This window comes from Lasioglossum baleicum, chromosome 9, assembly GCF_051020765.1.
Source record: "Lasioglossum baleicum chromosome 9, iyLasBale1, whole genome shotgun sequence".
Taxonomy (NCBI): domain Eukaryota; kingdom Metazoa; phylum Arthropoda; class Insecta; order Hymenoptera; family Halictidae; genus Lasioglossum; species Lasioglossum baleicum.
In genome coordinates, this window is record NC_134937.1 from 6,628,726 (window position 1) to 6,654,377 (window position 25,652).

The following is a 25,652-nucleotide window of genomic DNA, read 5'->3' on the forward strand; positions in this document are numbered from 1 at the left end:
TAGATATACAACGTACAGTAACTGGTAATGCACCTGGGATCGATGGAATCGAATTTTCAGTGATTTCCTTCTAAGAAAATTGAATTCTACAAATTCCTTACTCAATACACATGGCTAGACTGCAGATTTTATAACAAAAAGGAATAAGTGCAATTTGAAAGAATAGAAAGATTAGAAAAATTTTATTGAGGTCGCTCGACAAAGATGGAAATGTCTACTTGATTCCTGTTTCCTTTAATTAATTATTGTATTAATGGAGACAGATTTTATTTTCCATAAAGGTTTAATGACAAATAATTTTAGAGAAATTTTCAAGTTTAAAATAATGTTAGAGGAATTATTTGAATAATATTAATTTTTTTGGTAAGGAATATTTTGTTTCATCAAAATGTCCTCATTTTACATACGACATTGAAGTTCGCCGGTGAAAGTTTACGACGGAACTAATTGCTAATTAATTGGACGCCGGAACTTGCTCGGCGATTACGAGTGTCTCAAAGGGGGCTCATCTTTTATCGATGCTCGTCTTAATAACAGCAAAAGAAATGAAACACATAGTCAAACGCGTACGGCCAGTTAGCAATTAGGTAAATGAACCGCGACTGAAAGGAATGTCAGGATAATGGGAGCTTCGAGGACTTTCGGACAGCTGCGAATTTGCATACGAGCCCTGGTGAAACGCGACTGGAAATATTAATTAATCAGTTGAACGGTTCATAAAGTATGTTTCGCGTGGAGCTTCGCGACAAGGGGGGGGGGGAGTATTTAATCAGCAAAAATTGCTGCGAGACTTATTGGACAGGGAAATCAGTGGAAGGAGTGTAAGGAGCTTCAGTAATATTGAATCATCGCCAAACTGAGGCAACAGCGGGCCGTGCGTCAAAACCTTCTTAATGGAAAGCGAATTATTTAAAGCGATACGTTCAGAAGTCCTACCGCAGTCTATCGGAATATTATATAAAGGAGATTAAGCTTGACAATATTTTAGCTTGAAAACTAGCTTGTAGAGGCTCAGGTGTGTACCGAGTTACTGTATGGATTCTTTGGATACTCATAAACAACATACCCTCGCTAATAAATTCAATGTAAATCATTAGAATGTAGATTGCATACATTTCTGAAGAGCTATCTATTTGATTCTATTTTTTTACAATTTTGCATAAAGTTCCGCAGTCTAGAAATCACATTCCAACATAAATTTGCAACAAACACGTATTTTCCTTTTGAATAATCTCGAATTCAAATCAATTCGAAAGTTCAGGAAAACGCGCGCTAATTAAATGTAGAGTATTCCTCTACAGATATCACTGAACCAATTATCTAGTTTGAATATGCAGCACCGAATTCTTCGTGACTTAAAAATTATTTTAACAGCATTTACTTCTACTAATATAATCGAATTAACTTTTTCCTTTACGAAAGTGTTCTCCGCGGCTTTGTTAAGGAGTTATTAACGAAAACAGGGGGCCAATCAGGGCGCAGCTACGCTCAACGGGGCGTATCGCCAAGCCGGAATCCGTCCACTGTAGCCGCGCCCTGATTGGTTCGTGTTTTTCGTTAATGTAATGTAAAAATATGTAGTTTTGCTAATACTTTTCTCATTGACGTAGTTTGATAATTCCTCTGGTGGTTATTCAATGCTCACTGCAAGGATAATGCACTCTATAATTTTTTCTATATCCTCCCGGTTTCATTAACAAAACACTAACAAGTTTGTAATCTATAAAATAAAATGTATGAGATTTAGAACTTCCTACAGCCTGATCTAATCAATTTCGTAGCCGCAGGAAGCCTAACCAAAAGAAGGCCATGCATATTCGGTTTTACGCGGATGCATCCGCTCTTGCTGCGACGCTCTGTGGAGCAACGTTCGTTCCGGACTGTGTACTTCCTTTAATTGACCGTGTGCTCTTCCCCTCCCAGTTTCGACTCATCCAGCTGCTTCCACCCCATCTTCGGCGTTGTCTTCGTCGAACACTAAACCGGCACGCAATAAGCCGTGTCTTCCCGCTGGAAACTCGTGACAACGGATAAAAATGAAGGGAGGAGGAATTTCTTTTGTCTCAGACGCCGACGGATATCCTGATCGAGGATATTGAACCCAGACTATCACTATTACCGATTTTTTTTTCTTTCTCTTCGACCCTGATCGATCCCCTAGAGATTTCATATCTCGTCCGACAATTCGCAATTTCTATGTTCTCGGGCTTATTGTCTGCTCGCCGTCTCGTCAACTGAAATTTCTAGCTCCCCATTCAATCCTTGCACGAAATTCCAATGTATTCGGTAACATTGGCAATCTAAACTGTACATATACTACGTACAGTAATGTCTCGATGTGACCTGTGAAAGAGCTTTGTGAAAAATTTATCCCTGCTATCTTGAGGAGCCCAGAAGCTCTGTCATCAAGACGTGCAACATGATACGAGATTGGACATATCAGTGACTAGATATTTTATTTTTCTTTATGACACTGGCACCGACACATTTCTGACATTTTTCCGATTAAAACAAGACCAAACACGATACAATCTGGATAATATTTACTCGTTCAATTAATGATTTAGTAGAACCTCTACTACCCGAAGAGTTGTACATTAAATTTCTGAAGAAGGAAGAAGGAAAGGTGAAGCCTCTACTTTAGCAATTTCTTTCAGTTTCCATCGTCGTTACCGATAATCAAGGTTTTACTGTGTCGCGAATTAAACCAGTAAATGGAACTCAGATTGTATCGTGATTGGTGTCATTTTACCAGAAAAATGGACAAATATGTTGGTACAAGTTTCACAAGAAAAAGTTTGATCATTGTTTTGTTCCAAGGAATTGCACACTATATTCGTGACTTTTCGATTCCGAAGTGTCCGCATACACTTAGACATTACTGTACAGAAATTTATAAATTACATCTACATAGACCATATTAGTATAACTTCGTCGAATAACACGTTGATCTTTACTTCCATCTTTACGGTTGTCCGAAGCCATCAGAGTAATGGCGATTTAAGCAGCCCGGCAAGATTAGCTCTCAGCCATCGAATAAATCACACATCTCGCATTCGCTGAAAGTATGTTGGCCCATAAATTATTTTGCAAGCAGATCTCGGAACCGACTCCACCGGTCCCGACGTTCTAAAACTTATTAAAAGTGTGCTTAAAGCGGGGAGGAATTCTGAAGAGACTCCGGTGGCGGAGAAGCATCTACGAGTCGACCTGGATCTAGGAGAGCCTGTTCCAGCTCAATAATTAACGTGTCCATGCAGCCACGAGCTCAGCCGTCGAATAAAAACCAACATCGAGACCTAACAACCCGTGGCACGGGGGTAAAAAGCGTACAATCACAACGCGGCTCCTGTGCATCTATAATTTTCCAGTCACAGACAAATCGTGTCCCCATTATAATCGATAGGCAGTCCCGGGGAAATTGCAATGCAGAAGCAACGCAAACGCTTCCTGGTAAACCGAGAAATCGTCGTGCCATTAAATAGAATCCTGATGCGCGTAATCGTCGAGCAGGTCCTGGATCTATCAATGATTCATCGCCGCGTGGCATGGTCACACTGGTTACGCACGAGGATGCAGGTCGCCGTGATTCGTCTGGACTGCGCGCCATTGCAACCTGACCACCATGCAACCGGTACCTCGGCAAAAAACCTAATCGAGATAATAAATCGACGCTCGGACGTATCCTCGCCGCTCTCAGAGGAGTGTACAAATGGGACATCCGACGGATAAGCGAATGCTCAAATTCTATTTAAAGACGCGTCCGGCGTGGTAGCTAAGCGAAACAATCGATTACTTTCATCCACCGTTACTACTATGTACCTACCCTACGAACCAGCCATTAAACCGCCGACGGTTTGACGGTCCCACGAGTCGTTCAATATGGACTCATCCGTCTCTGGAAGATCCTTTTTGTACCATTTGGAAATAAAAGTTCACTGTCGAGCAAACAGGGAGAAACGAGTGTTTCAATAGAATCTTTTGACATCCTGCAAAATATCCGAGAGAAAAATTGTTCTATGTTGCTTGTTGGCCTTTGAAGCAGTTTAGATTACAGATGAAATGTTTTTGATCGCGTCGTTGTTGGAGGAAATATTTGGCTGCACTGCTCTACGTGGTTCACCCTGTCCATTATAAAAAGAAAACTGAGGAAAATTGCCGGTGCACCTACGTTATATCAGATTTGTGATCAGGTAAACTGTTATTGGTGTATAATACCTTTCCTAAAATGAACTGGACGTTCATTGTTGTCTAAACGAAATGGTAGCTACTGACTATGACTAAAGGAAATGGAAAAGACGTTTTGCGAATTTGTTTGCTTAAAATTAGTAAACTTTTTGCGATAAATTTTTCTGTTTTTGAATAACTATTTTTTGGAAACCTTCATAATTTTGCTATTAACAGACATTAATAATTATCGAAGCGTATGCTCACTTACGGATTCCCTTTGCGAATACTTTTTTTTTATTCAATACAATTTGAATCTCTAGGTAGAGATTATTTTGCAATACATAAATTTTCAATACATTGTGATACTTTTTATAATAATATACAATACAAAATATAAATAAACGTCGGTCAATACTCAGTTTTAAAGATGTACCGTTATCTTAAACTTTTAAATCACAGGCCTTCAAAAACGAGTAACTTGTTTTGCGTATTTCCACCGTGCTCTGCAGAGACCCAGTACATGTAGCTAAATTGTTTTCAATTTTTGGAAAAATGTACAGCGCAATGTGAACCATTCAAAGCTAGAGTATCAATTATCAGTGAAAAAACGGAAATTGTTTCGTCAATTAAATAAGACCATCAAAAGCAACAATCCTTCATTCAGAATCTAGTCTTCTATCTCATGATGTTCCAGATTTTTAAACATTTTGATCAACGGTTTTGATAACATGGTTCCGAGGCAAACGCATTCAAAGTTTCACCTTTTCCTGGCTAAACGACCAGCATACTCGCCGAACCTAATCTAACTCTGTAGATTTTAACTGGATTAACCTAAAACTTTCACGAAATATTTTTGGGATGTGATACTAGTTCAGTCGGAATGTGACTGGTCTCCTAGGAACAATGCTTATCACTTTATCACACTAGTACAGTGTATAAAAGGATAATCTTCTTGGCGAAAAAAGTGAAATAATATATATGGTAGACTTCATACTTAAACAAGGATGATACATTGAGGATTTATGATCTATGAGATCTCTATGATTAAATTTCGTTGTTCTCAATTATTTTTTTGTGAAAATCATACCGAAATATTTGTGGCATTTTTTAAATTAAATTGATACCACACATGATGCAATTTGGATAATATTTATTTGCTTAATTCACGATATAGCAGACCTCGATTATCTGAACCAATATCTGAATACATGCTTTGCAACTCAATCGAAAATGATCCATACACAACACGATGTATTGTACAAATTAGTAAAGGTATATTCCACTGATTAGTACGGATAATCAAGATTGTACTAAACCGTGGATGAAACAAGTAAATTATGATCGAAATTGAACCGTGTCTGGTATCATTTTACTCAGAAAAATGTCACCAATATGATGGTAAAAGTTTCATAATAAGTGACAAACAAGTTTAGTCACTGTGTACACGATATAAGTCACATTTTGGTCCCGAAATTTTCTACCTGCATCGAGGTATTTCTGTATTACGATTACAGTGGCAGAGCAGTTACAGTTAGCGCTGAAAGGGTTCAGGAAATAGCAGCAAACTCTCGCAAAGTCGATTCACGGCGGATCGATCGGTCGGGGCTAGGTTTCGGTTGCCATCGAGCCGAAGTTTCCTGCTTGAGCGGCAGACCGGTAAATGAGGAAGGCAGCCTAGCTCTCGCGTGAAGGATTTCGACAACGAACGAGGCCAAGTTCGTGGCCGACCTTCGTCTACGCGGGTTCCAGCTGGAATCGTGACCAAAAGCGGGGCCGAATGTACTTTCGATCGTCATCCTCGACGCGAGTTTATCCGCGCGACGGAGAAACGACCCGTCCGCGTTGAATTTCACCGACCTAAAAAAGATCCGCTTGTTTCTGTTCTCGTGCCGTTTCGTGAATTTCGTCGATAAACCACCGTTCGTCGCGGAATTGAACGATCCCGGACACGAGAACTTTGTTTCGTAGGAAACGAGTATCGATCTGATCATTGAGATTCCGGGATTTCACGGTCTGGCCTGGTACAGGTCACACGGCTGAAATTTTTATATTATCTGATGATCGCAAAAGTTCGTATCCAAATTGAGAATAAAACACGAGCCTATAGATTTTCACCCTTAAATGTACCTACTTTAAAAATGCAATGATTCAATAAATATATTTAATATTTATCCGACGAATTGGTAAATAGAAATGTAACTGAGACAGAAAAATTTCATCGAAATTCATGAATAGTTAGGTTTTAGACAATAGAATTTATTTCTTGGCCTTAATATTTATAAAGATCCCTTTATGAGATATAATTGAACAAATTTCATTATTCGAACACATACTTTAATAAAAACTGAACGAGTTCTAAATAAAATTAATTCAACCTTCTCACTTTTGTGAGGCAACACACGACTTTTAATGTTTAGTATACGTCTAGTATTAAGTTAGCCAAATTCTTGAATTCTTTAATATAAGTTTATAAAGGCGACATTCGCTTTACTAGACTATGTACTAGGCGTTACGTTCAACAAATTACTGCTGTCTTCCAGGTCATTCGAAAATGTCCGACTTAATAGAGACTGTATTATAGTACGTCTTTATATTTATTAAATATTATTAATATTAATATTAACGAGGGAACTAGTGTTAGAGCTGCCAGCTGTTGTCTGATTTAAGAATACTCGTTTCTTGAGTGCATCGAAGAAGAGAGTGTGAAACAGAGAGGAAGATTCCAGGGGCCTATAATGTTGGGGGTAATTTTATGGAGTTTTAATGGGGATAAAATACGCCTGTTAAGCGCGAACTACTGTGCAGAGTTGATTGGGAATATTACCAAACTAAAAAACGTTTCGACATTAAATTTCTTCTGGTTAAATACGGACCATAAAGTTTGGCTGCTTACTAAAATGTATACGGATTTTTCCAATTACTAAATTGCAGAAATTTATCGACATACAGTTACATGAAGTTTCATACTGAATCGTTACGATCAGAGTGCGTTCACCCAAACCATTCCAAACCGTATTGGGAGACATTCTGTTCGAATAACAACAAATTCGAGAAGTACTATAAAACGTTCGAATACTAAAATATTTGAATATAAAGTACTATGGTGTACCGTACAGATTAAAGATTATGCTACAAATTTGAAACTCGAAATAGAAGTTGGCACACAAGGAACGAATATTTCCACAAGTAACTATAGAAAGCAAGTTAACTTTTCCATAATATTGTTCCGAAAAATGAACACAAAGAAAAACGATTACAGTACTCGAAGTTGATTATTTGAAAGAATAATTAAGAATAAATTTATCCAGACTCCAATTGCTTTAACACTAACCGTAGCTGGATGATTGGATTTCTCGCAATTTTGTAATAATATGTGTTTGAATGAAGAAATTCATTTAATAATTTCCAATGGAAACATCATTGTAATCTCAATAATTATAAAACAAAAAGTATTAAATGTGTCTAAACAAATATTCTTAGTTCAGTGACCATTACAAAAGGTTCGCGTTTGCACGATTCCTAAACCTCGTTGTAGGAACGGAACATCCACCTGACTTTTCGATTACGTGGAATTCGAAGGATCGTCGCTTCGGGTGCAGTTAGAATAAGATTGCCTTCACGACGCAGCAACAATGCAGTGAAATAATGTTCCTTACGGTGACCGTCTATACGGCCAACATCACGCGGAGCTTTTTATCCGTTCATTCCGAACACCGTACCCGTTAGTTTTCGTACATCTCTGGGGACATTAGCGTAATATCGCGTAATTCGAGCAACACTTTAACCCTTAGCAGAAAACGTCACGGTTCTACGATAATGCGGTCGATTATTTTGCGGCGGTGATGTTGCTAACAGCATCGTGCGGTTCCGTATACGGCGCTCTATCTTTGTATTGGGTCAGTGTGAAAGTAATTCCGGGTTTTTGACCGTCGGTAAGATAAATGGTTCTAAACAGCCCACATATCTATCTTCGAAAATGGCGCTATAATAAGCTGCTGTAGCCCATTTGGGACTATCTAGCCCCGTTTGGGCACCGTGCATATTTAGCGCCACTTAACTTGTTTGCTTTTAATATTTACCGCTATTCCTTACCACTAAGTATACGGAACACTAAAAATGGCTATTTCATATTACTTTAGATAAATAACAAGAATAAATCTATTTGAGAGTTATTAGCTATCTTCTTAATATATACCCAAAAAAATTAAATTTGTTGAATAATTCCTCACTCTCATCCCTAAAAATATTAGAGCCCATCATTTTGACAGATTTACGGAACACTAAGAGTGCCAACTTTATACTACTTTAGAAAAACAACAAGAATATCATAAACTATCTAAATTTTGAGCTATCTTTTTAACATATGTATACACAGAGAAATAAATTTTTAAATTAATTCTTCATGGTATTGATACCTAGTGTTAAACCTAGAATGTACTTTTAGTAGCCATTGTTACGATATTCTTCGAAAATGTTTTCATAGAATGCGTCGAAAAGTGCACTAATCTGTGAATTAATATCTGTGGAATTTCTAGAAAAATTATTGCAAGATAAGCTCACAGATTGCGGATTAATTTATAGGGCAATTGAACGAGATTATAAGAATACAATGGATATTATAGTATTGATTAAATCAAGCAGTAACATTATGGTAATATATTACGAAAGTATCCCAAAGTATACCCCTCTCCTAATCCTCCTAATCACGCATAAAATTTTAGAGTTTCATTTCTCTACTGGAAAATACGCCCATCTCAAATGTATCTTAATTTGACATTGAATTGGTCTCGATCATGACTATTACATAATGATTACAAACAGAGCCACACTTAAAAAGAGATGACCATGAAACCATAAAGAGCGCGACCTTGAAAGCAATTTTTTTTCTCGTCATAATACTTGCTCCTTCAAACTAAATTAGTCCTCTCCGAACATTTTTTCGAGAGGTATTTAAGACGCCGAAGTTAGGTGGGTCAGCACGAATGCCAGTTCGATATTAGCCAAATGTTATCCGGTCCATTAGGGAGAAATTACTAGAGCGAAAGTCACAAACAGACAACCGTTATGAGTAGATCGATCGACCTGAATACATGCACGTAATACATAACGAGGACCTACATAAACATTGATATTTCATCTAGGATTTATCAGGTTACCGTGTCACCATTAATCTAAACGACACTTACAAAATGAAAAAGCGAGGAACACAGAAAGTACCTTACAGAGATGATCCACATAAGAACAATTTAGTAAACCTACAAAGAAGACATGAAGCATTAAATCATTTTACCTTCCCAAAGTATCCTTTGAAAAATCCTCAATAACAGTAATCTCGGACGAAGCCAGGACGATCATGGTAAAGCCGCACTCCCATATCTCGACGTTGCCCAATATTCTCTGCTTCAAAGACTAAACGCACACTCGAATCCTCAACACTTGAAACACCCTTAACATCAACAGCAACTCAATAATCCAACAGTGCAATACAAAACTGCAGCGTTTACTTGTCGTGAATATAGTACAATGATCACTCTGGAACCACCAAAATCACGTGCCCCCGACGTGTTCTCCAAGAGCAAAGGTCTAACGAAGCTGCCAATTAATGACGAACGGGGAGTTATGCTAATGGAAGAGGATGCCGGAGACCTCGCTCAATATTCATCAGGTCCGCGACCCTAGGTCAGTAACAGACTCCTCCGAACACGCGGAAACCGACAACGTCGACATCAAAGCACAATCGGAACGAGTCAAAGATGCCACCTTTGCAGAGAACCGCAACGATTAAAACTTTCGGGTTTCTCTTTCAGGTAGTCCCCCGTTCTTCGATCTTTCGCGTCACATTTCCCAAACAGCTTCGGACGTTTCTTCGAGGCGGACCGGCTACGGCTCCCCGAAACAATCACCGTTCGCGAGCATCCTAGACTAATTGCTCCGTGATTCGAGATTCGCCTGGCGAAACGCAAACACTGCCGGGAACTTCCTGATCAAAGGAGGCCCGTGAAATGAGCAGCGCTTCGTGACGCGCCGGAGCCCGCGATGCACTGTGTTGAAGGGGAGAAGAAGAAGATACGACTGAAGGTGCTCCTCGGCGTTCAAGGCGCATTCACCTTAGCTCCACGCACCTGTGTGCACGCGTGAGCGAGCCTCAGCTTTCTCTCTCTCTCTATCTCCCTCACCTTCTCTCTTTCTCTCTGTATAACCAGCCCGTGCCGCCGCGAATTTCACGATCGCCCCACAATTACAGTAGTGCTCACCGAAGGCGGGATTCTTGTGTAACAGGTTCAAAAATCGAACAATTTTTTTATACGCATCGAAAATACATTTAAAAAATATGCTCCCGAAGTCTGAAAGCCTGATTATAAAGAATGAAGATTTTACAGCTTCTTTAGTTAGTGATCAAGATCCAGAGTCTATTTACAATATTTTCTTTTTCTCGATATAAGAATAATTTTCTTAAATGTTGGTTCAGTGTGCCAGCGGAAATAATCAGACTTGAAGATAATTCGTCATTTTCTGCTCTCAGATAACAGTGACACTTGCTGCACTATATGCTAATATACTTCGTTAACATACAGTTAATCGAATTAATATTCGGACGCTCTAAAACAGACGATAACTTTTGTAATATTGTACTATGTATGCGGTTTGAACTTTTTTGGGAAGCTAGAATTGATCGGAATTGTAGGAAAAATACTAAAAGTTTCATTTTCCAACTTTTTTTATGTGGGCCTATATTGAAAATTTAAAAAGTACGTTTTGTGGGTCGGTGTCGATTATATGCACTGTGAAAGTTTTATCGAAATCGGTTGATGTGGGAAAAAACGACAGGCATTGAAAGATGTAAGAATTCTTAAATATAGGTCGAAAATCGTGAAAATCTGCAATTTTTACCATCTGTGAACGTTTGTAGCTCATTCCAACGTCGACCGATTTTGACGAAATTTTCAGAATATGTTTGACACAGATCTACAAAAAGTACTTTTTTAAATTTTCAATATAGGCCCACATAAAAAAGTTGTAAAATGCAACTTCTAGTATTTTTTCTACAATTTCGATCAATTGCAATTTTTGAAAAAATTTCTTTTCACGTCCTGTCGTAAACTAATAGCTCTAGCTTCCCAAAAAAGTTCAAACCGTATACATAATACATACAATATTACAAAAGTTATCGTCTTTTTTAGAACGTCCGAATATTAGTTCGAGTAACTGTAGTTCACAGAACTGTAATAATTGTCGCAAATTAATAAAATAATCGACCCAAAAAATTCTTTCATATAGTTTGATATTGTCGACATGTGTGCCAACAAGTTTTACTCCGGCATAATAAATAGTTTTTGTAAATAATCGCAAAAATTTCTTATTTTTGTACTTGTTCACTGGTACTACGTTTCAAAAGGCAAGATAAAAATAACTGAATATGCATGACCTTTTACGCTCGCGGTTCCTCTATGAGGTACGTCTGTCTTCTTACCTCTAGTAGTTTTATTCTTGCTCCTTGTCTACTGAGATAAAGCTCCGCAGAGCTCGAGACACTAGACTAGGTGGTAGTGAAAGAATGGGGATAGGTCGTGCAAATTTAAGTGTAACAAATCCAGTCAGATTCAAGTGAACACTACTGTACTCTCCTTCTATGGACCACTTCCGCAGCCTTGATCTTACCGCTGGAGACGATAACGATCGTGGTCGAAGGTCGCTGATTATCAAGCGCGACCGGTTCTAGACGGCTGAGACCGTATACAAACGCGTGCCCCAACGGGATGCTGGAATAAGGAAAGTATTTTTCATCGATATGCCGCGTTCCACGGATTCTCGTGTTTCTTAGTTTCCAGATTTGTAGAGATGCTAGTGGAAGGGTTCAAATGAGTGGCTCTGTTAATTGGGCGGCTTTACTTTTCACGGGACTGTTGGCTCTAATGATGATACTAGCAGTCTTGGCTTACAATTAGATTTAGAAGGTGCATGTAGCGTGATTTTAATTCATATTAAATTTTGTGTACCTTCTTGTTTAACCAATAGTAAAATTAGTACAGATCTCTCCTTCCTTGGATGAATAAAAATTGATTTACTTATACATATATGTTCTTCGAAATAAATCATTGGTGTCTTAGACACTTGGTAGAATCGAATCAAGACCTCTGTATTATTATTACTGTCGTGAGAATATGAATATTTTTCAGTCATTTATAATGTCTCTTACAAATAAATCATCTACACATTATTATTATTGTTGTTATATGAATTAAATAATTCCATACCCGTAGTGTTTGGAGGTTGAAATATAAATTAGTATCTTATACGTTTTCCGTAATTTTTTGTGTCTTATAGAATGAAATTAAAAGAATAATGGTTGTGTGAGTTTGTTTTCAAATATCATCTTCCAAAACAGTAACAGAAAACTCGCATTACTTATAACCTAATATTATGGGGGGGGGGGATAAACTATAATGTACTTACAAGCACATTGCAAATGCACTTTCCTTACAGTCAACATTTCTTATTTTGTGATTTATGACTCTCGTAAAATTCAGGTCGAAGTCTTTACGAACTGCACGACGCTCCTTTACTTTTCCCTGCTTCGAGTATGTTGTTATTATAATTAGCGTCCTACATAAGCAACAAATATTTGCAGCGTTCACTTCGCGTTTATTTTTCGATAACTGTAATCTTCCTGTGCATCTTTCAAGCAATAGTACATACAAATAAAATTAAATTACACTTCATCAAGCAATTCATTCCATGATACTAAAAATATCTCCATATTTGCATGGTCGAGGGGAGAAATGTTTACTGCAGTTCAGTGATATTTAAAATATGAAATTCCTGGTTTAAACTGGATCCGGAAGAGAAAACCATTTTGTAATAAAAAACGGTCTGCGACATGGTACTATGTAATGTTCAGTAGCGATGCAGGAGAAAAATAGCGTCCATTATTCAACAATAATGTATGTTATAACAATTATTGGTAAATATATGTATACATTTAATAATATTTTCTGCGATTACGGAAACTAATTGTAAGTAATATTATTTATAATACTAGATTCATTTTCACAACCATCCTATCGCGATCATACAATATAAGAAAAAATAAATTCTACAAAAATTTTTGGTGCTTCAGTTAATTTGGGTTAAGTGGGTAGGCCCCCAAACAACGTTAGTCCAGGGCCCTAAAAGTAACGGTCCGTCGCAGCGTCCAAAGATGAGCCTCACTTTGACAAGAATATTTTGCCCGCAAAAAGTACTTTCGAACTTTTCTCCAATATTCGCAACTACTTCGGCACACAAAATAAATTCCCGTTTCTCTGAATTGTGAAGATTTCTTGAAACCGCTTCAGATTTCCACAATGTAGCAAACAGTTGTGGAACGAAGCTTGAAGTGGACGAGTTAATAAACTCCAGACGATTATTCTACTCGGCGTGAAAATTTTGCGCATGTAAATGCCAAAGAACAGGGAAACGGGCAGAAAAGGGCAATTAAACTCATCGGAAAGAGACCAGACGGTCGGACGCGACCTTAAATAGTTCCGAGAGTAATTAAAATGCTGTTAATCTCGGTAATGAGAGCGCGCGCACGCTGACGGCGTTTTAACGCAATTACAATATGCGCTGTACAGTCACACTCTGAATACGATGAAACTCGAGATTTAAATAACGTCTGCGATCCTGTCGGGTGATACACTTCATTCCGCCCGCGTAGAAAAAGCCTCTGAAACCTCCTCTCCTCCTATCCTAAAAATCTGTTAACCAAATCCATGGAGTTTCACCGGCGGAGCGAGCAGATTAATCACTGTGATCGAAAGTCGTTCGACCGGTGCGATTTCGTTGAACTCGTTCTCTGTGAAAATTCACGCTTCGAAACGAGTCCTTCATTTTTTTCTCGATGAGAACTCTAGAGACTTTTTATTGCTCAACTTTCACATAAGGGACCAAAAATTTTCAACTTTTCTGAATATAATATTATACAATTTGATGAACAAATGATAAAACTTCACATTCTAGTACGCGGAATCCAAATTTCAGTGCACAGGGTTGCCATATTAGTTTCCAGGCATAGGAATAGGATGTAGTGAGCGCATTCGCTAGGTCTGGAGTAAATCTCGGATTCCTCGCACTAGAATTTAAAGTTTTATCATTTCTTCGTCGAATTTTGTATAATATTACATTCAGAAAAGTTGAAAATTTTTGGTCCCCTGAGTGAAAGTTAAACCCTTTTTTCATTTCGGAGAGAAAGCTGAAAGTTACAGAGACTGTGGATACATTTGATGAGAGTCTGGTTGTAAAAAGAATCATTTATTGCGACATTCGACGGAAAGTCAATTAATCCGCGGCAAGTGGCCACCGATGCGTAATGGCGGACGTTTTCAACTTTCTAGCGCGAAGTAAGCAGGAAAAGGGACGCGGCGGTGAAAATTCAGTGAAAGACTAACAAGCTTTCAAATCCGTAGGTACGCGCGATATTGAACAGGCTCTCGACAAATAGCCGACACGAGCTAGCTCATTAATTAGCGTCGTCTAGCCAAGTACCCGATTGATTCGCAGACAACGGCAAAAAACGTATCGACGTGCGAAGAATTTTGCATATGTTCCAGCTACAGAACATAGGATGCAGCTGTGAGCTTTGCTGCATAGAACAAAAATTACTTCCCCTTCGTTAGTAGACTGCGGATTTGATACACTTATAAGAAAAATGGGTGTATGAAATATCAGGTTGTCCCAAAAGTTCCTTTTGCAATGTGTGTTTGGGTTATTGTGAAGCAGCATGCGCAACAAACAACAGGATCGTCGTTATTTTATCCTACGTTTCATTAATTTAACGACACAATTTAATAGTGTCAAACCCCTCTTTTGCGACAGCCTAAAAGAGTCTGCAGCATCAGAAGAATTTCAGACTAAATTATTAACAGACGAAATACTTACGTTTCTCTGTATATTCTATTTCTAGTGATGGATACAAACAATTTTAAAATACAACCTGACCTGACTTACTTGTGTTCAGTGTAATAACAACTAGCAGTAACAATAAATGATTGGTCTTGAATGAGGATAGTAACGAATAAATGAGCTTCAAGTGCCTATAGCAACACAAAGTTCAATGACAAAATGTATGGCCTGAAAGAACCCAGCAAACCAGTCCATTGCACGTGGGTTAGTTGAAATAAAAATGACTGGGGATTCGAAAACTCGAATTAATCAACTCCAAGACAGATAAACTCGAACTGGACCAACTAAGAACTAACAGTTTATAATCGGATTAAGTCGGTGGACCCGAAGTGAGCGAAGCCGAAACAAAACCAAGGTTGCTGAACTCGAGTCGGACTAGCAAGGCGCTGGCAGACTTAAATCCTAGTAACACAGGATGAACAAATAGGGATTGGAGGAATTTAATGTCAAAGAAGCGAAATGAGCTCGATTTATCTTTACCAATCCAATCTGAGCATGCAGGATCTAAGAATATCAGTCGGTGATCCTGTGGCTCCTGATACTCAATTCAAGGATCAACGGATCGTCAGAACCAGGACTATGGCTAGCGGTCCATATAAAAATCTGAAAGTCGTCTAATTTATGTACAAACCCGAAGAATTCTATCCCCTAAGTTAGTAGAGTTCTTACGGGTCGATTTTTCGATGAGTTGGTTCGATGCAGGTTTCTGCCCTGAATGAATATACAGTAATCCTCGCTCAATATTGTCAGTTCTTCCTAGATGATTCAAGGTTTCCCACTCCCATACCTAATGCACTCGAGATGCGAGCGACCCGAGATAGCCAGCGATTCTTAGAACACGTTCCTCTCTCGATAACAATCGTGACTCAGACCCTAACTTGCGCCAGGATTAGGTAATACTATAATTTAAGATTCTTCATTAGTTTGAATCCAAGTCTTTCTCTCTAGATTCCGCTAACTCATTTTCTTTGGGTCTAAATTACTACTGCCCAAGCCTTTCAATCCTAGGCTTCATTAATTCCAATCGTGTTAGTAAAATTTGAGTCTAGTGACCCTTAGAATTTTTAGATGCTCGATTTATGCGATTAGTCTTCATATTTGTAAGATAACTGCATCTTCCAAATATCATTTGCTACATTAAATCAATGCTAATTTAATATCAATTAATCCAACGGGCCATTCAATATAATAAATGATTGCAAATATTCCTGCTCAATTATTAGAATCCTAAAGACCTTCTTTGAACAAAAATCAAGCAGATTTTTCGAGAAGGAAATGCACAGTTTGTAAAACGTTGGGAGATAATTGTAGACAATGGTAATAAAATAATAACCAAACAGCGGATTTTATGCAAAATAAAAATTGTCTGGCTGAATTGCAAGAGTCACGTGACCAGTAGAAACGTTATCCTTTCTTTAATATGTTTAACAGGCCGAATGTAATATGTTCACACTCTTTTAATTTTTGTACTACTTTAAATTTACCTGATTTTGACATCTTGATTTTCTCGTTATTATTGCTCTCGGCGAAAGAAATGTTTCAGTGGAGAATAAGGTATTTGAATAAGTATATAGTAAAGGTCATATGAAGAACAACTTCGTTTCTTTTCAACAGAATGTTGTAATTTCTAATAGATCAATAATAACAAAAAGTATTAACCTACTTATGTCGAAAAGTTAATAGTTTAGGAGATATTTCAATTAAAAAAATTCTAAGTCACGATATCTAAGTCGATAGCTGTAGAATGCAACCATGTAGTATTAATGATATAATGGTTATTACAAGCCATGCAAAGTATGCGTAACAGGTAACAGCCAAATATTTTAGGTAACAGATGTTACACAAGAATCCTGGTGGACCGGCGCGGCAGCTGATAGCTTGACGGAATGTAACGGAAATGTTTAATCGCGATAGGCCATTATCCCAGTGGTGCGAAATGTTGCTCCCGAAAAAATCCAGGCACTTATGATCCTGAAATACGGACCGCGAAATGCCAACTAGTACGGCATTGCTTCTAGTGTAGAATCGTTAATTACGCCGACGAGAAAACGTTACAGGTACACTTGCTTCTACCAGTGCATAGTTACACAAGTACTTGCGTAATTCCTGGACCATTAAACGACGCCTCAAGTGAGAAGACCTAATTAAGCCTGATTTCAACTTGAAACTAAAGCGAGGATAATCTCTCAAACCTTACACTGTACGGACAAACTTCGTTAAAATATGTCTAAATTGGATAATGAAGTACGTGCTCAGAAGTTACTAACCGAAGATTAATAGTACTACATATTATGAACTGTTGGTAGATTTACGATAATAGCAACCTCAGACCTCGTGATCAGAAAACTAGATATAATTACGTTGATTAGAATTCTGTGAAGAAAATTCGATCTCCCTTTTGTTCGATTGACTAACAAATGGTACTATTGCATATATATGTATTATTCTTATACATGTAACATAATAAATGACTGTTAGTATACAAATGATAACTTATAAATGATAACAAAAAATAACCAATACATAGGTTCTACTATTCCAAAGATTCGATGTCCATTATAAGTCTGCATATTACACTTTTGCTGATAATAAACAAATATAATTCACAAAAATAATAATATTTATTAAATTCAATTTTAGAATTCAATTCCAGATGTTGCATGGAGGTTGCAGAAGCAAATTTTAAGATCAAGTAATCAGAAACTCGTCCACAATTTAGTCCACGAAATTGTACAGGTTCTTCCATTACAAAGTGATATTTTAGTTTTAAAAAAAACAGTTTTCTTTACAGTTAACAATTTTTTACAATTATACGAAATTTAATTTCATTTTAGCGGAATTTAAAATGACATCTCTTAATGGGGAAGACCCTTCCTGGAATTTTGCACGCGAATATTTGACAACGACAACCAAAAAGAAGGGAAAATTGAGAAAAAGGTAAGGGTACGCATATTACGAGTGCATTTATGTCCCAAACTGGTGGCAGGTTCTCAGTTTCATTCGAAACGAAAAAACTCCAATGTAAATGGTCTTTGTACCAAGGACAACTATCGGCCGCAACATATGGCATGGCGCATGGTATCAGTAAAAATAACGGGATAAAATGATCTTCCACTGGAACTGGTTTCCGGGACACCTTGATGGCGAGTTCAATGACGACTAAATCCAAAGAAAGGGGTGAGATATACATATAAAGAAAGCAGTGTATCCCTTTTGTATTTTTTCGAAACATGTCGACAGAAACGCTCTGGAACTATTTTCTGTTGTATAAAACTATTCTGATTGATGAATTGTCTATCACCGGTACAATAGTGACCAAATTACTGAAGACTGTAAGTGGCTCAAAAACGTATAAACTACAGCTTCATGTAGTACCAACTTCGAGAAGTTAGGAAAATCATTGATTGTGACTAGACTGCGAATTAAACTACATAAATGCATTTGTGGCGAACATGGGTGGATAGAATACGAAAAAGTGAAAATATCAAAACAAAAGAGTAGTGTTATGTTATTCTCCACCTATTAATTAAGAGAGGAAATGCATGTTCGTTAAATTCCTGTTTCTCATAATTAATGAAGACAATTTTTATTTTGTATAAAGATTTGCAGTCTAATTATAACTAAGAAACACTCTAGAACTATTTTCCTACTAGATTGCGTGAAACAATCATGTTTGATGACGTGACTATAGTAAATTAATGACCAAACTACTTGCGACTATAATGACTCATAAAACGTACAAATTACATCTTGATCTCGTCAGAAACAATGTATATGAAATGTGTTTCTGCACACCTCAATGAACTGGTGAGCACATAAAATGGGTGTGTTTGAGTTTCATCGTATACCGTCACATTAATTGAACCTGAACGGCGGAACAACGCTCTTGAGTGACTGTGACTTTCGTTCTCTCGTAAAGTGAGAGTATAATTACACGCTTAAATCTTCATCTCCCGGGACGGATTAAGTGAAAAATTTACGTAGTCAGGTATCACATCAACTTTTCATGTCTGGAATTTTAGTTTACTTCGGACGGTAATCTTTATTATGCGTAATTGGTTTAAAATTATTTAAAAACCGCATACGTTAAGCGTCTAGATGATTAAATTTTAAATGGATATATTGAATGAACATGATTCAGTTTATTCCATAAGAGAAATAGAAACAAAATTTTAAACCGTGAATTAATTCAATAAAATTCAATTCAACTCTCAATAGTTATTTCATACTGTTGTACATACGATTGAACAGTATTCAGTATTTGTTACAATGATTCAGAACGATTTCAATATCAATCAGCAGAATGTCTGTTCCTGTAAAAAATGTTTATTTTCATATATTTCATCAATTCTATTCTAACTCTTAATTCTTTGTCCTGTTCCCACCGAAACATATAATTGGACTACGGATTTTATGGTTTTATTAAAATTAAATTGTTACATTATATTCGACATATTATTAAAAGAAAGATTATATTTCGTCTTCTGCGACCTACAATTGGAAAATTTTTATTTCGCATAAAGATCGACAGCTTACTTATAACTAGACTGTGGATCTTCATACATTTATAGTAAAATTGAGAAGATGAAATTCAAAATTTTACGAATTTAAGATATCAATATAGTATAATTTCTCATCTGTTAAAATGGTTAAGGGAAAAATAACATGCAATTTGGTTTCTATTTCTTGCAATCGATGCAAACAATTCTGAAACTCTTTCGATCCCTGCCATGAACAATCAGTTCGACTGATCAGTTTCAAAGAAATTGCTACATTTAAATATATGTATTTCGTCTTTTTATTTAATTTTTTTGGAACATCCACAAAGTCCAGTGGCGAGCAATGGACGCGTTTCCGGTTGCTCCGGAAACGGAACGGAGCAGGTCATTCACTATTACCGGTAAACTGTGGAGTTCGCGAGCGTGTGGTGTGCGTGCAGCGACTCCGTGAGCGAGAGGCGCGTGCTCGCCGCTCGAATGCGTGAGATGCGTGAAATGCATTAGACCGCGTGGTACGCACGTGTCTAAAACCAGTTTCACGTGAATCTAAACGGCTCCCGCGAAGCGTATTTCCCACCGGAATGCCCGAGTCACGAGCTTCTCCCCTTAGGTCGGTCCGTCGCGCCGCTGATTCGTCACGAACGCACGGAACGCCATACCCAGATCGACGATAATAAACGCGCCACCGGTTGAAAATGTGCACCGACGGTGAGTATGTGTTTTTCGACGCGTTGCAATCGTATTAGCAGTCTGACCACGCGAGAAATAAGTCCGAACACGTTCCGCGATTCTCTCATAACTTGAACCCCTACCGCTGTACGTAGGAATAATTTAATACCGAGGAGCTATCTTTGCGACATTGACTTTCATCGTGATTCATACAGCGTGCTGGTTAATATTAAAAGACGGTATACACTGGCCATATAGTTTAGTAGGTTTACACCGGTTCGAGGGAAGTATCCGTTGATATATTAAGACATCTAAAAATACTGCTGACAAATTGTGGAGACGGTATTCATAATATTCGTTAAATATAAAAACTATTTGAATATGAAGATTATATTGCCTTATGCACTGAAAGGATGAAACGGCAAGACAAGTCCTGTGGTATCGACTATCGAATTTAAGGACCATCTAACCTTCCTAGACGTGTGCAGCTTGACAGCACTGCAAGCTGAGCGAAGTGAGGTTAAGTATCGACACAGCAGACGACAAGTTAGCAGAAATTCGAGCAAATGACAATATAATTTCGTGGAAATCCTCGAGATATGCGATTCAAAGGAACGAATACTGTGTGAGCGATCATTGCCTGGATACAGATGATTTGCTTATTGTTTTTTCCCGATAGTGATTCGCGAGGAATGAAAAAGAGCGTGCGTTAGTACTGGGAAATCTTGACTGGAAGATCGTTCGAGGAACGAAGAAGTCGTGTAATTTCGGTCAATTAAGCTATCTGGCGGCTTGTAATTGGCTACAATTCGTGGTAAAAATAAACAGAGCGAGTTGACAGCAGTGCTGGCAGGGTGGCACAAACGTGCGTAGGAGATCATCTGAGCCGAGCGGATACACTGATCGTTTCCGATCAGAAAACACGTATTTCCCGCCAAAGGCTGGCCGACGATCGAGTACACACGGCTCGCGCGGCTCGGGAATTATGTAACTATTGTTGCACGACTCGTAAATAAAAGCTACTTACCGCTGATCGAGGCGAAAAACGTCAGGATCGCGCGCACACACACACGTTACACCTCGCACTGCTTAAGACAAACTGCCGTATCGTGGCGCTGCTGCCCGCCGCCATCTTGGATCGATCAGTCGGTTGCGAAAAAGTGCGCCATTGTTTGATTTTTCGAACGTTCCGTTACACACTGCGCAACTAACAATTCAAAACTTACTAAATTATTACTACCCCTGGGACAAATTAACAACAATCTATCATTGTAATTATATATATATATTGTAATTACATATATTGATATTGTTTAATAGTACAAACAAATATATTCAACTTAATTTTTCTTCGTAAATATATTTGCATTGAATTGACAGAAGCGTTTGCAACATTTTTCTTTGATGTTGAGAGAGTGCATGTATCTTGTACAATAAATAACTTAAATCAATTTTATATTGATTAGAAGAAATAAATATCAAATTACAGTTTGAAGTGTAATAATTAGATTGCAGATCTTTATGCATTTATTGCCTCAGAGTCTAAGGTTTTGACAATTTTTATAGCCTATAAGTGCATGGAGATCTGCAGTCTAATTATTACATACACTTTAAGCTCTAATCTGATATTTATTTTGTCAATATAAAAAGAAAAGTATAAAATTGATTGATATGCAGATATACATGCACTCAACGTTAAAGAAAAATGTTGCAAACGCTTTTGTCAATTCAATGCAATTATACTTACGAAAAAGAAAATTTGTTTTCAAATGAAGCAAAAGAATCGTTAAGTTGAGTATATTTGTTTGTACAATTAAACAATATAAACTATGACGTGTACTATCTCTATCCCTAATAATTACAATGATAGATTGTTGTTAATTTTTCTCAGGGGTCTAAGGTGGTCTAAGGCTTACAATTACGGTAGAAAAAGCGTTGCGTAAGGATGTATAATTATTGAATGGTTCAAATTGTATTTTGATTTCGCTGCTTATGCCGCCCTCTTACGGTGCAACCTGATGCGGCCGTCTCTCTGCATCATAGCACGGCACGGCCCTGATTTGAATCTACAAAGGCTGTTACCGCTGACACTCTGCCGCTGAAAATGGGATTCTATTTGGTTCTACTTTCGTAAGTATTATCTACACAAATTGAAAATTGCATAAACTTCTTCAATCTAATAATAACGCACTTCATAATGTTTAAACTATTTTGTCATCATCCAAAATACACTTATTAATTTTCAAGAAACTTTCGGCAAAAATTCCATTAGAGACAATTGCTAAAAAAAAAAAAAAAATGCATGCATTGTAGGAGACAATTTAAAAAATACAGTCTCATGATAAGTTAAAGAATCGTTTTTTGCTATTTACTTATTACCTATTTAATTTGGTTAGATAACAAATTATTTTATACGGAATGAGTTTGACAAAATCGATGAATGAAAGGGTGGAGAAAGAACGAAAATCATCGAGTGTCTTGCAATCATTACTTTCATTTAATCTGCACAAGATCAAAACACAAATATCAACGACCGTCGCTTGACACGCGATTATCGTTCACACATTTCATTCAGATACGAATATACACAATGATTCTACATCATTTTCGCGAACAACGCATTGTAGTTCAAGGCAATTACACTGACGATTAAATAAATAACACCTGGAGGCATGTCGGTGCGCATACTACTCCTTTGGAAAAGTATAAAAACAAATGATGATTTTAAAGACAAATGCAGATTTTTATGTTTACCTCGATCAACAATGATTCGAGCACAGATATATTCCGTATGGTACTATACTGTCTCCCTTTTCAACTCGGAATTTAATTGTTTTTTTGTTGTTGTTGTTGTTTGTTTTAACTTATAGTATTCTTCACAATTTAATTCACATATTTTAAATAACACACTTCTTTCACATACATAATTTACCTACGTACATAACTTATTAGGATCATTGTTGATAATAATTAAATAGTAGTGTAGAGAATTATATTATATGTATAGATTTATATATTATGTATATATTAAATTAAACGCTTACATCGAGAATAATTTACCAAGTGGATCACTACACTCTGCATGACTTGCGCACGTGTAAGCTCTCATTCTTCTCTCATATGGAAGTTTTAAATACACGTAGAATATTCTTCGAGATCTCTCTACACGTTTTGGTAATTTCTATGATCATGAATAAAAACGGCTTACGTAATACTTAACAAGTATTAGAGTTCCACGCATCATCGGTTTCTCACTCATGATTTGCAGCTAGTCGACTCATACTATTTGATTCCTCTTGCATTAATCATTTCACTGCGTCAATTCCACAGTTGCTCTAATCATAAGAATTCCCAATATAAATCGATACATACGACAACCCTTACTGCGAATAGTGATGATACACGCATACCAAACTATATATCTGTTTGCCTGCATATATGTATGTGTAATTAGTTGCATTAAGATCCAACAAGAATCGTCGATTCTCATCGATGCCGAGTAGAAATTACGAAATAATTTCTATCCTCTCTATCTATATGGAATATCTTTAGAAGGTGTGCGCGTTACGGCAAATGCCGCAACCTAACGCGAACTCTTCTCCGGTTGGTGGATGTTTCACGTGCAATGGACATTCATCCCCTTCCAGTTGTTTTCCTTGGGGTCCTATTAAAAATAACAAAACATGAATGTAGAAGACAAAGGATTTAAATGATATTTGACCACTCCACTTCTGTTACCTTCATGTCATATATCTGGATTAACTGAAGTAGAATGGACAGCTGTACTTACATCTTCAACATTATTAACAAATGAGCTTACCCGCAGGACACGAAGGTAGTTTGCTCTTCGGAATGATGATGACACGTTGAAAGTCTTCGTGGCAAGAATTACAGAAGTGGGTGGTGCCAAAACAGAAGAAGACAGCCACCGAGCAACAATAACGACATTTATACTCTAGGAAGTCTGCCGCGTGTTTCGGACACATCTGAGCTCTAGCCACATCACTGCAACCTCCGCACACTAATTCAGTAGGGTCGAATGTCTCTCCGCCTACTTGTGCGTCACACCTCGCTTCACCCCCATAATAGGCCTTTTGACACTTGTAGCAAACATAGTACGCATAACGTTCCATTGCGTACGCAGCCGGATCTTGGTACCTTGAACTTGATCCGAATGCAGCTTCGGTCCTGCAACACAATCATTTTAAAAATACCTGAAGAACACACGAGTTCCCAAGATCTACGTTAAATACTTACTTGTACAGTCCTTCGTACTCTAATCTCATCAAAGCCTTCCTCCTGACGTCCTCGTAGAGCTCCTTGATGCTTGCCAGCTCCTCAGCCAAGGTAGGATGTTCCATGGGGATCTTGCAAATGGGACAAAGAGAGAATCCAAAAGTGATCCTTGGGCCCACCCACCGTTTCATCAGGACGTGCTTGCAGCAGTGCAAGTGGAACACATGACCGCATTGCAACTGAATCGCCGGCGCAGCTGACAAAGCTTCCGTGAAGCAGATCATGCACATGTCGTCGGCGTCTTGCTTCAAGTCGTTGTCTGATAGACACCTATGCAGACACGGCAAGCAGGTCTTCTCGTTGCGGACGCCACCGCAGATGTGTCCGCATGGATGAACCTTGCTGCACGCGTTCTTAGCGTGTTCTTGACAGTCGTTGTCGGTGCAGATGTTTCCTATTGCCAGCAAACCCGTGTTCCCAGTGATGCCGCAGAATCTGCACATCCCGGAAGTAGCCCCAACTGGTTTTCTTGGTGTACCATCGCGGAATTCTACCAGTGCCTTCAATGTTCTGCTGTCAGCGAGAGCCAGGATCCAGAAGAGCTTCGTTCGGCCACATCCTTCGTGAAGGTCAACCCGTATCGCCTCTTCCTCTTCTTTGCACACCTGTCTGATGTGCATGCGAGCTTTTCTGTGCAAATGCAAGATTCTGTCGCACTCCCCACATAAGTTTCCGCAATCGTTGCATTGGATGATTGCTGTTGTTTCGCCGTCGTCGTGGTTGCTGCATGTTGGCTGAAGAAAACAGAAATCGTAAATTAAGTTCTTGTTTTTTTTCAAACAAAGATGTGATAATAAAGGATAGAATCTTACTCGAGGTGGAGGAGGTTGCCCCTCTGAACCAGTCCATTGACCCGAGGACAATCTTTCTACATGATCAGAGTCCAAGACACATAAAGAGGAAAGGGCTAACCACAATGTTGGAGTTCGAAGACATTCCGCTGGGTCACGACTCGTTTCATCTAATCTAGTGAGGTTGAGAATGTTCTCGGCAATGGCTGCTTTCGTCACGGATGCCCATTCTTCCGATAGTTTACCCTGAAATGAATTTTGCGAAGTCATGAGTATAATGTTTGAG

General features: G+C 38.0%; 2 protein-coding genes across 22 annotated transcripts in view; both read right to left on the bottom strand.

The window, feature by feature from the left end:
- Positions 1 to 21,396, bottom strand: part of LOC143212416 (WD repeat-containing protein 47) — a 154,312-nt gene extending 132,916 nt beyond the window's left edge. For 3 of the 7 annotated variants that reach the window (XM_076431236.1, XM_076431237.1, XM_076431232.1), the window contains exon 1: positions 1 to 21,292. This exon is cut by the window's left edge. Coding sequence is in view for 1 of the 7 variants with exons in the window: in XM_076431235.1 (XP_076287350.1) it covers positions 9,461 to 9,525 (65 nt within the window). In the remaining 6 variants the exon portion in view is untranslated. The other 4 variants (XM_076431238.1, XM_076431233.1, XM_076431235.1 and 1 more) reach the window with 4 other exon arrangements.
- Positions 21,397 to 22,739: 1,343 nt separating this feature from the next.
- Hiw (MYC binding protein highwire) overlaps positions 22,740 to 25,652 on the bottom strand; it is a 525,671-nt gene continuing 522,758 nt past the window's right edge. For all 15 annotated transcript variants that reach the window (XM_076431216.1, XM_076431223.1, XM_076431222.1 and 12 more), the window contains 4 exons: positions 25,388 to 25,612; positions 24,537 to 25,309; positions 24,100 to 24,467; positions 22,740 to 23,943 (listed from right to left, as the gene is read on the bottom strand). In XM_076431216.1, the coding sequence (XP_076287331.1) occupies positions 23,828 to 23,943; positions 24,100 to 24,467; positions 24,537 to 25,309; positions 25,388 to 25,612 (1,482 nt within the window). In that variant the 3' untranslated portion in view covers positions 22,740 to 23,827. The remainder of the gene's footprint in view (positions 23,944 to 24,099; positions 24,468 to 24,536; positions 25,310 to 25,387; positions 25,613 to 25,652) is intronic.